The sequence below is a fragment of the Pan troglodytes genome, chromosome 13, assembly GCF_028858775.2.
Source record: "Pan troglodytes isolate AG18354 chromosome 13, NHGRI_mPanTro3-v2.0_pri, whole genome shotgun sequence".
NCBI classification, from domain to species: Eukaryota; Metazoa; Chordata; class Mammalia; order Primates; family Hominidae; genus Pan; species Pan troglodytes.
In genome coordinates, this window is record NC_072411.2 from 138,630,777 (window position 1) to 138,643,099 (window position 12,323).

Here is a 12,323-nt window from a genome sequence, read left to right on the forward strand (position 1 = left end):
GTCCTAAATGCAGTCCTAAGTGTCCTATAAGAGAGAGGTAGAAGGAGATTAGACGCACATAGAAGAGGACAAGGTGATGTGACCACAGAAGCAGAGAACAGAGCGATGTGGCCACAAGCCAAGGAATGCTGGAAGCCCGCAGAAGCTGGCAGAGGCAAGGAAGGGAGCTTCTGGAGGGAGTACAGCCCTGCCAGCACCTTGATGTCAGTCTCCTGACCTGTGAACTGGGAGAAAATAAATTTCTATTGTTTTAAGCCACCAAGTTTGTGGTCATTTGTTACAATTCAATAGCAAACCAATAATAGGGTTAAATTAGTTAATGTATAAAGCACTTCAAATTCCTGGTATAGAATTATAGAATGAGTGCTCAGTAATTGTGAGTCTCTATTATTATTATTATTGTTGAATACACATCTAACATGTCCAACCACCAAAATGATTCTAATTACAAAGGAGGCCAGGGGCGGGGTACAGGGAAGGAGCCCACACTTGAGTTGTGACTGGGAGTAGGAGGTAGGGCCGAAGGTTTAAGTAGAGGGCATCAGTGTTTGCTTGATGAACAACTAAAGCACCTCCAAACCCAAATCATGTTCCTTAAATTGCAATATTTGACAAAAATCGCTATTTCAAATTGTTCATCCAGTACAAAGAAAAATAAACACAACTATCACACAATCTAGAAAATTCTAGGCCTGTAGAGCTTAAGTGTGAAGCAAGAGAAAACACACCAGAGTGGGGGCAGGAAGTAAAATTCAAGTGAATTAACTAAAAAACTACAAGAACTAATGTGAGAATTCACTTAGGGATGCACAAACTATATACAAGTATGCAACCAATAATAAGGAAAATATTTGAAGAAAACCTCATTCAAAACAGAAAATGAACATATAAAATGCATAACCCCAATAAGTAATTTGTGGGGCCCAAGTATTTTATTGGCATCACCTCATTTGACCCCACAGCATCAGAGAAGTGATGCCCAGGTGCTCCCAGCCAGCAAGGGGGCATTCGCTGGCAGAAAATGGGCAATGGGCTGCTGGGGACAGTATCATTTTTCTTACTGTTGCTTTCTTTCTCTCTCTTTCTGGCTTTCCTATAAGTCAGTTAAAAAAAAAAAAGGCCAGGCATGGTGGCTTACGCCTGTAATCCCAGCACTTTGGGAGGCCGAGGCAGATGGATTACCTGAGGTCAGGAGTTTGAGACCAGCCTGGCCAACATGGTGAAACCCTGTCTCTACTAAAAATACAAAAATTAGCTGGGCATGGTGGCGGGTGCCTGTAATCCTGGCTACTCGGGAGGCTGAAGCAAGAGAATTTCTTGAACCCAGGAGTTGGAGGTTGTAGTCAGCCGAGATCCCACCGTCGCACTCCAGCCTGGGCGACAGAGCAAGACTGAGGCTCAAAAAACAAAAAAAGGCAAATGATAAACTGAGAAGTCACTATTACAATAATTCAAAAAGCTTTAGCATCTGTAATACATATATAACTACATTTTAGAGATCACTTAAAGAAAAGAAAAAAACACCCAAAAGGGAAGCAGATAAATGACTGGGCATTTTACAATGCTTGCAACGAAGAAACCAAAAGATTATTTAACCTCCCTATTAATACAACACATACAAATTAAAAGATGACCGAGAAACCATTTTTCTTTTATCAATTTGGTAAAATATTTAAAAAGATCATAATCAATTAATTAACTAGTGCATCCATGCAATCGAAAGTGAGGCCATCAAAACAAAGATAGTTTTCCTTGGATGAATATTTTAAGGACAAGCGAAATCTCAATGTTAAATTTTTACAAATTGGAGAAAGAATTCCTAAAACTGTAATTAAAATATATATATACATATATATATGTATACATATATATACACATATATATACACATATATGTGTATATATATATACACATATATGTATATATATATGTATACATATATATGTGTACATATATGAGAGAAAAGGACTGGAAGGAAATTTATCAAAAAATTTCATGGTAGCTATCTCTATATCCTCACAGATGATTTTAATTTTCCTCTTTAAGCTCTATCTTGAGAATGTTCTACAACGAACATTACTTTTAACATTGGGAAAAAAACTTCATATACAATAACGTAAGAATTGACTTAAAAAACAACCCCTTATGACAACTATAAGTGCTGACTCAATGAGATAAGCATAAGGATTCCAAATCGTGGGAATGCATATTAAGTGCAACTTTTAAGAATTTGTTGAGCCGTCATTGTGTGTCCTATTGGAATTTATCCTGAGGACTGACCGTGTTTCATGTTTCAAAAAACAATATTTGCTTTTTATTTGCCTTTGATTTAAAAAAGCAAGGAAATGGATTTTATCAAAGTCAATCAGATAAGTGTAATCCAATTAAGGAAAATAAATTCACCCTTGACCTTCCATTACTTCAAAAAGAGGCATTTTTACATCTTTGTGAAGTCTGCACAGCACACCCACGAGGATGACTCTAACTGGACTCCAAACTGTCAGGTCAAGGACACCGGATAAAGTGTTCTCAAGGGACAGGCCAGTGAGGGCTGGATCTTCAAAGGGCATCCATAAACCCTGGGACAACTGAGAACGTGCTCCCAGGATGATATCCAGAGCTGCTCCTGTCTCCCATGACCCTGCCAGGACCTCAGGTGGGGAAGCAACTCACATCCACGGCCAGCCCCGTCTCCTTGCCCTTTTGTCAAAAGATGGTTGCCACGGGTGCCCAAGGTATTATACTCATTGATGTTTCTAAAATCAGGGTGTCTTAAAAATGTAAAATCAACCCAAATAGATGGCCTTTCTTTGTCCTCATATTTTTTAATGAGGGTTTCTATTATAAAAATAACACTTATTTTCTCTACTTTTAACAGTACAGAAAAATATGAAACAAAAAGTAACCCCACCACTCTAGCAGCTAGAAGTAGCCATGCTGACAGTTTCTAGTGTATCCTTCCTGAAATTTCCATCCATCTGCAAATACATATTTATTTTATTTATTTATTTTTTGAGACAGAGTCTTGCTCTGTCTTCCAGGAGGGAATACAGTGGTGAATTCTCGGCTCACTGCAACCTCCACCTCCCAGGTTCAAGCAATCCTCTCGCCTCAACCTCCCGAGTAGCTGGGATTACAGGCATCCGCCACCATGCCAAGCTAATTTTTGTATTTTTAGTAGAGACGGGGTTTCACCATGTTGGCCCAGGCTGGTCTCGAACTCCTGACCTCAGGTGATCTGCCTGCCTCAGCCTCTCAAAGTATAGGGATTACAGGTGTGAGCCACCGTGCCTGGACTGCAAACATAGATTTAATAAGTTAAATGTGTTTGTGAATATATACAATACATATATTTTAGCATATTTGGGGTTACAGTTGTACATAGTGCTTTCAACTTGGTTTTGCCACTTAATAATAAATTAGATTTTACCCTGTCTATATGAAACTAAAGAATCATTTCATTTACAGAAAATATATTTTTGAATACCTATTCTCTGACACACGAGAAAATGGGGAAAGTTCTGGATAAGGGAAATTCATGAACATTGAGCACACAGCATATAATCCTTGTTAATTATGGAAAGGAAAGTTTTAGGTGTAAAGCAAAGTGATTTAATCAGAAGATTTAATTCTTTTGAAACAATGCCTTTCTACCTGCATTTCCATGATTGCAACTGCACAAAATCATCCCAAGTATATGTTCTCCAGACCCAATTATGTAATTGAATAAGAATGAAAAACTGTAATACCATTGGCTTGCACCATTCACTGCTTATTCATGAAATTTATATACCAGTTTCATCCTAGTACCAGGCACAGTCTTAATGGGACTTGCAGTTTACATGAGAGAGGGGGCATCTGAGTGAGCAGTGGTTACAGCCTGGAGAAATGACAGTGGCCCACACTTAGAGGTCTCAGCACCCTTCATCTGTTCACAACTCCATGAAACAGGGACAATTCTTGTCCTTATATCACAGATGAGGAAACTGACGCACAGAGAAGCTAAATGACTTGCCCAAGCTTACACAGCTATTTTGCGGGAAGCAATGGCTCCAGTTTGCATTCCTAATCATTGTGCCAAACTGCCTGGAGGAGCAAAGTGGAGGGGCTCTCAGAGCTCAAGGAGGAGACAGAAGGAACCTGGGAGGGAACAGTCAGGGGGCTTTCATAACAAAGCACTATCAACTTGAACAACAAAGTAGTGGGGCAGCACGGTGAGGGAAGGAAAGAGAGGAGTGAGGGTGGGGACCCTGAGCCCTTGGGCCCCATCCTGTAAGGGCCTTGGTCAAAGAGCGGGGTGAATGTTGAGACCCTAGCAGAAGCCCTGGGGTGGCTGAGAACTTCGAGGCGGTGCTCATCTTCCCACCTGGGCAGCATGGTGTGGGGCTGATGGTAGCAAAATGGAGGGGACCTGCTGGATAGGCCCCTGAGACCTGGGCCTGGTACCACCTATGCTCATGGGGGAGAACCAGCAGCCAGCAGAGCCGGGCTCAGACCCAAGAGGCTTGGATTGTGGGTGGCCAGTGCCTGGGGACACGTGGCAGAAACCATGGGCTGCAAAGGAAGTCCCCAACAGACCAGGTGGGCCGTACCAGTGCAGCCATACCACATGGCTGTAGAAACCCACCAGGCGCTGGGTGCGGTGGCTCATGCCTGTAATCCCAGCACTTTGGGAGGCCGAGGCGGGTGGATCACTTGAGGTCAGGAGTTTGAGACCAGTCTGGCCAACATGGTGAAACCCTGTCTCTACTAAAAATATGAAATTAGGCTGGTATAGTGGTGTGCACCTGTAATCCCAGCTACTCGGGAGGCTGAGGCAGAAGAAGAATCGCTTAAACTTGGGCGGCGGAGGTTGCAGTGAGCCGAGATCACATCACTGCACTCCAGCCTGGGTGACACAGCGAGACTCTGCCTCAAAAACAAACAAACAAACAAACAAACAAAAAACCACCAGGGTATGAAACGGTGTGCCTGGCACTCTTTGCCCCAGCCGACAGCTGTTGGTGTAATTTCCTTTTACAGTCAGATGCAGTAAGGAGAAGAAAAACGAGGCAAGATTCTTGAAAGAGAGACATTTAAATTGACTTCAAATTTCCCCACGAGAGACAGTTAACCTGAAAGAGACTACTTTAAATCAGAAGAGACAGAGTCACCTATAATTGGCAAATGCAAGTCTTCCCTCCCCCACTGCTTTTAAAAATTATTTATTTATTGTCTTTTTTACTGTGAGCCATTTTTGGTGAAGATGCAAGTCTTATACCACGAGCAGGAGTGGGAGTCTGAGAACGATGGTAGCACTGGAAAACTGGGTTTTGGTATTCTGGGTAACAGAACATGATATTTTAAAGAGCGAAAGCATTGGCATTTTTGCTGATATACTACCATTACTATGATATATTTCTAACAGCTTTATGGAGGCCTGAGTGATATATAATAAACTGATCATATTTCAAGGATAGAATTTTATAAGTTTTGACAAATGTATGCTCTCATGAAACCATCCCCAGAAAGCAAGGAGGAAAGGGATGGAGAAAGAGGGGTATGTGCACATCAATACTGTCTGCTCAATTAACAGCAGCCCTCTGTCTCCATTCATCACTGACAGTACAGAATTTACACAACATCAAATTCCTCATTTTAAATACCCCTTCATTCAAAATATCCCATTTTGCTATAAAATATACCTGATAAATAAGACATGGAAAGAAAACCTCACAAATGTAATCAATTCTGAATTTTTAAAAGTCATCACTTTTAAAATTGTATTGTAGGAAAAGATGGAACTCTCAGTCAAAAACATATCATTGAAGCAAACATTCATAAAGAAACTTTGATATAAAATTGAAGTATTATTGAGGAGATGGTGTATTAGGATCCCACATAAAGTTAACACAAGAAGTTTATAGTAGTTTAGGTTTTTGTAAATCACTGTAAAAGTAATTGATATGTATTAGATATCTATTGCTGCATAACAAGTCACTCCGAGCCTTAGCAGCTTGAAACAACAAACACATTGTGTCATGGTTTCTGGGTGGGGAACCAGATGTGGCTCAGCTGGGTGCCTCTGCTTCAAGGTCTCTCACAAGCTGCCATGAAAGTGCTGGCGGAGACTGTGGTCTCATCTGATGGCTCACCTGGGTCGAGGGGATCCACTTCCAAGTCTATGCCTGTGGTTGGTGGGCAGCACTTAGTTCTCAGGCTGCTGGAGGGGGCCCTCAGCTTCTCACTGGCTGTTGCCTGGGAGGCTCCTCCAGCTCCCTGCCTTGTGGGCCTCTCCACTGGGCAGCTGACACAATGGTCACTGACTCTGAGCCAGCAAGGGAGAAGGCAAGTGAGAGAGCAGGAAAGGTGAGCAGGATGAAAGTGATATCCCATCACTCTAGCCATATCCTTGTCTTTGGAAGTGTTACTAGGTATAGCTCACACTTCAGGGGAGGGATCACTGGAGGCCAGCTTAGAGGCTGCCTGCCACAGATATCTTTTAATAGAATCTTTTGAGAGAAAGTTTGATTTTTCTATTGCCAACATTTAAATTCTCTGGTCCTAACCACAGTTGGCGTCAGAGCATCTTGAGACCTGAAGTGAAATGATGCAATACCCCATCAAGAAAACAGATGGCCAAGCCTGCCTTCTATGGCTCCTGGGACTGATCATAACAATCTGCCCTCTTTTCTTCCCTTCTTGAAATAAAATTGATTTAAAAAACTCTTCTAATTAGGTTACCATCAAAGTGTTCTGCTGTGTAGAAAAATTCTCTGATGAATACCTTTTACAAACCATCTTTTGTAAACAAGTTTTAACTCATTTAACATTTCATTTAAGAACATTAAAGAACACCCTTAAATATGAATACGCCTGGAGCCTTGTCTCCAAAACTACCTATCTACCCATCTGATAAAGTTTGGATGCCCCCTCCAAATCTCATGTTGAAATGTGATCCCCAGTGTTGGAGGTGGGGCCTGGTGGGAGGTGTCTAGGTCATGGGGGTGGATCCCTCATGGCTTGGTGCTGTCCTTGCTATAGTGAGTGAGTTCTTGCAAGATCTGGTTGTTTAAAAGTATGTGGCACCACCCCCTGCCGCCAACCCCGCACTCTCTCTTTGGTTCTTGCTCTTGCCATTTGATGTGCCTTCTCCTGCATTACCTTCTGCCATGAGTTGAGTTAAAGCTCCCTGAGGCAAACAGGAGCAGATACCAGCATCATGCTTCCTGTAAAGCTTGTAGAGCCTTGAACCAATTAAGTTTCTTTTCCTTAGAAATTATCCAGCCTCAGATATTTCTTTATAGCAATGCAAGAACCACCTAACACACCATCATTCAAGGAGACCTGATGGCCAGGTGTCTAGTCCCAGGAATCAGCAGCTGCCTCAAAGGATTATGACCGAGAGGGACCATGATTGAGAATCTCAAGCTTCTTAGAAGTAGAGAGGCTGGCTAGATGCCAGAAGGGAAGGTTATTTCTGGGTCCCCTGACTTTTGGACAGACCTGGCCTGTGAAGTCCTGCCATCCTTGGGCTATGTCAGGCACCCATTATATTCCAAGCCATGTGGTCACATAGGCACTATGTGGGCCGTTTTTCCATATTTAAAAAATTAATTTCTGAATTCTTAGCCTTGGCATTTCACGTTTCTAAAACGAAGCCGAGAAACCTCATGACTCTGTATCAATATGCTTCTGTGCTTAAAAACATACAATAACCTCAGCCACTAAAGAATAGACTGGATATGTCACGATTAGCTCATGTTCACCTGCATTCGATGAACCAATGCCGGATCTGGTCTTGAAGGTTCTCCTTGATATCCACGCCTTCTATCAACTTTAGGTCATTCTTGATGGTAACCAGGGCTTCCCTGTAGTCCTCTTCATGCTTTCTCTGCACCTCATTCCGCAGGTGGTCCACCTTTTCAGCCTGGATTACTGTAGCACTGACTTCATTAAAGAGAGGAGGTGGATTCTGAAAATATATACAAGCAACAAGGTTTGAGGTCATAAAAGTTACAGAGTTGGTAAAAATATCAGAAACTGAACAAATGTGTTAATATCTTCCATAGTGTCTTAGCAAAGGCAAATAAGAAATACAAGCATCCAGAGGAAGCAAAGCTAACTGAGTGCATTTACTCAGTGTATTTAATCCAAAGTCCCTGACATAATGCTTTATGTTCTTTTGTTTTGAAGTTTTCAGCTTCAGTATGTTTGAGGTTTCTCTCCTGTCAACAACATAGATCTGGATTAAAAAAACTCAATCTGAGAATTATAGAAAAGAAAAATTTTATTCATTGTACAGAAGAAACATTTGGAGATAATCTTCTCAAGTTTTTTATCTAACACACTTTCTTGTTTTTTTTTTCTTCCTTTCCTACTTTCTGTTGGATTTATGTAGTTTTGTTCATTCTTGTCATGCAGTGGTTTAAAAATCATACATCTTATTTTAATCTTCTACTGGTTATCTTAAAATTTTAACATGTTACTTAACATCTACATTTCTATCTGTCTAGAATTTATCATAATCTAGAGCTTCTTTGAACAAGTATAGGACCTATGCATGTGTTCACTTTTCTTCCCACAACCTCTCGTTTTATAATATCATAGACTGTAATTAATTTTGAAAAGCAAGATATGTTTACATTTAATTATGAGATGTTCTGGTTTCTCTGTTTACCCTTTGCATTAGTCCATTTTTGCACTGCCATAAAAGAATACTGGAGGGTGGGTAATTTATAAGGAAAAGAAGTTTATTTTGGCTCACAGTTCTGCAGGCTGTATGAGAAGCATGGTGCCAGCATCTGCTTGGCTTCTGGCGAGGTCTCAGGAAGCTTACAATCATGATGGAAGGTGACAGGGAGCCAGTGCCTCACGTGGTGAAAGGGAGCAAGAGATAAAGAAGGGGAGGTCCCAGACTTGTATAAACAGCCAGATCTTGTGTGAACTGAGAGAATTCACTCATCACCAAGGGGATGGTGCTAAGCCATTCATGAGAGATCTGCCCCCAGGATCCATCACCTCCCACTAGGCTCCACCTCCAACACTGGGAATCACATTTCAGCTTGAGATTTGGAGGGGACAAACATCCAAACCATATAACCCTTTTCTTCTTTTTTGTATTCAGTTTTCATTTTGCTGAAGTATGTCCTTGAGTGTAACTTTCAGAATGAATATGTACAGCCATAAATATTATAAGGACTAGCATTTCTAAAGATGTCTTCATTTGGCCCCTCCCACTTGAATGGCATTTTGGTAGTTCCCTTGAGGAATTCTACTTCTAATATGTAGAGTTTCCAGTTCCTTTTTTGCAAATTTAATTGTTGTTCCTTTGCAAATAAGCTGTTTCCTCCCTGAAAGTGTTTATAATGCTTTACTCTTAGAGTTTTGAAAGTCCATCAAAATGTATGTAGGTGTAGGCATTTCTTCATTCATTGTATTCTCCTTTGGTAGGTCTATACAATATAAAGAATTGCCTTCAACTCTTCAAGTTTTCCTTCTATTATTTCTTTTTCTCCATTTCCTTGTCTGCAATAAACATTAGATAAATGCCAGACCACCAGATTGATCTTTCATGACTCTGAGCTTTTATATTTTCCATTTGTCTATTTGCACTAGGTGATAGTGCAAATAGGAGAAAAAAAATCACTATGGTATGGTGCAAATAGGAGATTTCTTTAGCTTTATCTTCCAGAAACAATTTGACTTTCAGTTACGTGTATCATTTGGATTATTTAAATTTTGCAGTGGTTATTGTTTTAATTTTTGGCATGCTCTTATATTCCCAGAATAGTTTCTTATTTTATACTTGTGCCTGCCTTCCTTATTTTTTGTAGTCACTATGGCGAACACTGTTGTGATTCTGGTCATTAGGGCAGGCTGCACCAATAGCTAAGTGGGTGAAATCCAGGAATACTACGGAGCTCTGGAGTAAAGAAATGTCCAAGGGTAAGAGAACAACATTAAAGTCCATTTTGAAAGCTGTGAAACAAGAATATGGCAACATTCAAGACCCTGTTTAGAAAAGACATTAGCAAAACTATAAACTTAAATCAATTACTTGGAAAAAAAACATTATCTTAAAGATTCAATTCATGTCATAAACTAAAATAAATTTTAAATGAATTAGTTAAATGTAACACAAATGTACACACACATATACACACACTCTCTAAGAAATACCTATGAACCTCTGGAGGTAGAAGGGATTTCACAATGAAGATGTCATTAAAATACAGTGTCCACTCACCCCATAAAATCAGTTAAAAGAGAAAAGGAAACCACATATATCATACTTTGTAAATATATGCATTAGAAAATCCTAAGGAATTTGAGCCAATTTTCTAAGTTTAGTAAAATGAGAACATATAACTTTTCTTTTTTGGAGACAAGGTCTCACTCTGTCACCCAGTCTGGAGTACAATGGCACAATCTCAGCTGAACCTCTGCCTCCCGGGCCCAAGTGGTCCTCCCACCTCAGCCTCCCGAGTAGCGGGAGTACAGGTGCACACCATCACACCTGGGTAATTTTTTGTACTTTTTGTAGAGATGGGGTCTTGCCATGTTGCCTAGGCTGGTCTTGAACTCCTAGACTCAGGCAACTCGCCTGTCTCTGCCTCTTAAAGTGATGGGATCACAGGTGTGAACGACCATGCCCGGCTGAGAACATACAACTTTTATGATGCTAGAAAAAAAAACCCTAAAAATTACTTTTTAAAGTAATATAAAAGCAAATATGGAATGAGAATTACAGAATCATTTTAAAGAACAATGTTAAAAACAAATGATCATTAATTGCCTCAATAAAGGTACTCAAAAGCATGACTTTTCTTTATATTATGTATTTTGTGTCAAAACTGAACAGTAGGAATTTCCTTTATATAATCATTAAAAATATCCAATTCTTATGTCGTCCAGGTAATGTTTTTCATTCCTCGTGCTTACATCTTAAGTGTGTAAGACAGAAGCATAAATTCATATAGAGACTTTAATCTCTCCAATGGCTAATTTAGTTTTCACGGAGATGTTAAAATGGATATCTGCAATAAATGACTCAAATTTCTTTTTGCCTCTGATGAAGGTGTAAAATTGTTTTGAAGTCTTGTATTAATAATGTCACAATTATCTACTGTATAATGTATCATCTGATGTTGCTTTTCTCCAAATTACATTGTTCCTGTTGCTATTTGAAGATTTCCTTCATAGATGTTTACAGACAAACTATATTTTACCTGAGTCTTTTCTCCTTTCATCCCTAAAAATGAATGAATGAGCAGGTGACTTTGATTTGTGTCTTGTCAACAGCCCTATACGAAGTGTCCAAGAAACTTCCTAACACTTCCACAATCCATGAGTGCAACAAAACACTCAGCTGTCATTGGATTTTCCTAATAGCCCCTTGGCATGGTTCCCATCTTACATATTCCTGTACCACGTTTCTTTATTCATGTCCACATCTATTTTCATTTTACTTTTATTTATTTAGTTTTTGAGACGGAGTCTCACTCTGTTGCCCAGGCTGGAGTGCAGTGGCGTGATCTCAGTTCACTGCAACCTCCACCTCCCGAGTTCAAGTGATTCTCCTGCCTCAGCCTCCTGAGTAGCTGGGACTACAGGAGTGCACCACCATGCCCAGCTAATTTTTGTATTTTTAGTAGAGACAGGGTTTCACCATGTTGGTCACACATCTGTTATTTGAGGTAAGAATGAAGACATGACTATCCCACTTAACAGATGAGGAAACAGAGGTTCAGAACTCAGTGACTTTCCCATCATTCCATGTTAATGAAGAATCCAGCAGCGAGGCTTCCTGGCTCCTTTAGTGCTGTGTTTCTCCTATTACACCATGCTGTGCTGTTAGTATGTGTGTATTCATGCATGTTTCTTGATATAGACTTTCTCTGACAAAAATACATTTGGGTCATTTGTGGCTCCTTTCTCCGGTTGCTTTTGAATTTAAAGGTTATAACATATTTAGGTCCTATGTTAATGAGCAGCTTTTCCTTTGGGCTAAAACATCTTTTCCTCTTTAGTAACTTTGGTCATGTGGAATTCAAATTTGTTAACTCACTGCATAAACAGCAACTCATTTAAAAATAAATTACAAATATTAAAGGAAGATAGAGAACACGATAGTATGCTATATATTGAAATACATCAGCTGTAGAATAATGCATCTTAATGAAGGCTTCCCATGTGAATAAACCATTATATTTACAAGCTTTCCATAGTTAATGACCCAGAACTGGATAACGAAACCTACATTTATAGCAAGGTCCTCTGTCAGCAAAAATATACATATTAATAATTGATGTTGCTGTAAAAATAGGACATAATGTGATGCC

The 12,323-nt window shown here is 39.9% G+C and overlaps 1 protein-coding gene across 2 annotated transcripts in view; it reads right to left on the reverse strand.

Annotated features, from left to right (window-relative positions):
* IQCA1 (IQ motif containing with AAA domain 1) overlaps positions 1-12,323 on the reverse strand; it is a 180,015-nt gene that overhangs the window by 129,455 nt on the left and 38,237 nt on the right. For both annotated transcript variants that reach the window (XM_001152559.6, XM_009444612.4), the window contains exon 6: positions 7,749-7,954. In XM_001152559.6, coding sequence (XP_001152559.1) covers positions 7,749-7,954 — 206 coding nt within the window. The remainder of the gene's footprint in view (positions 1-7,748; positions 7,955-12,323) is intronic.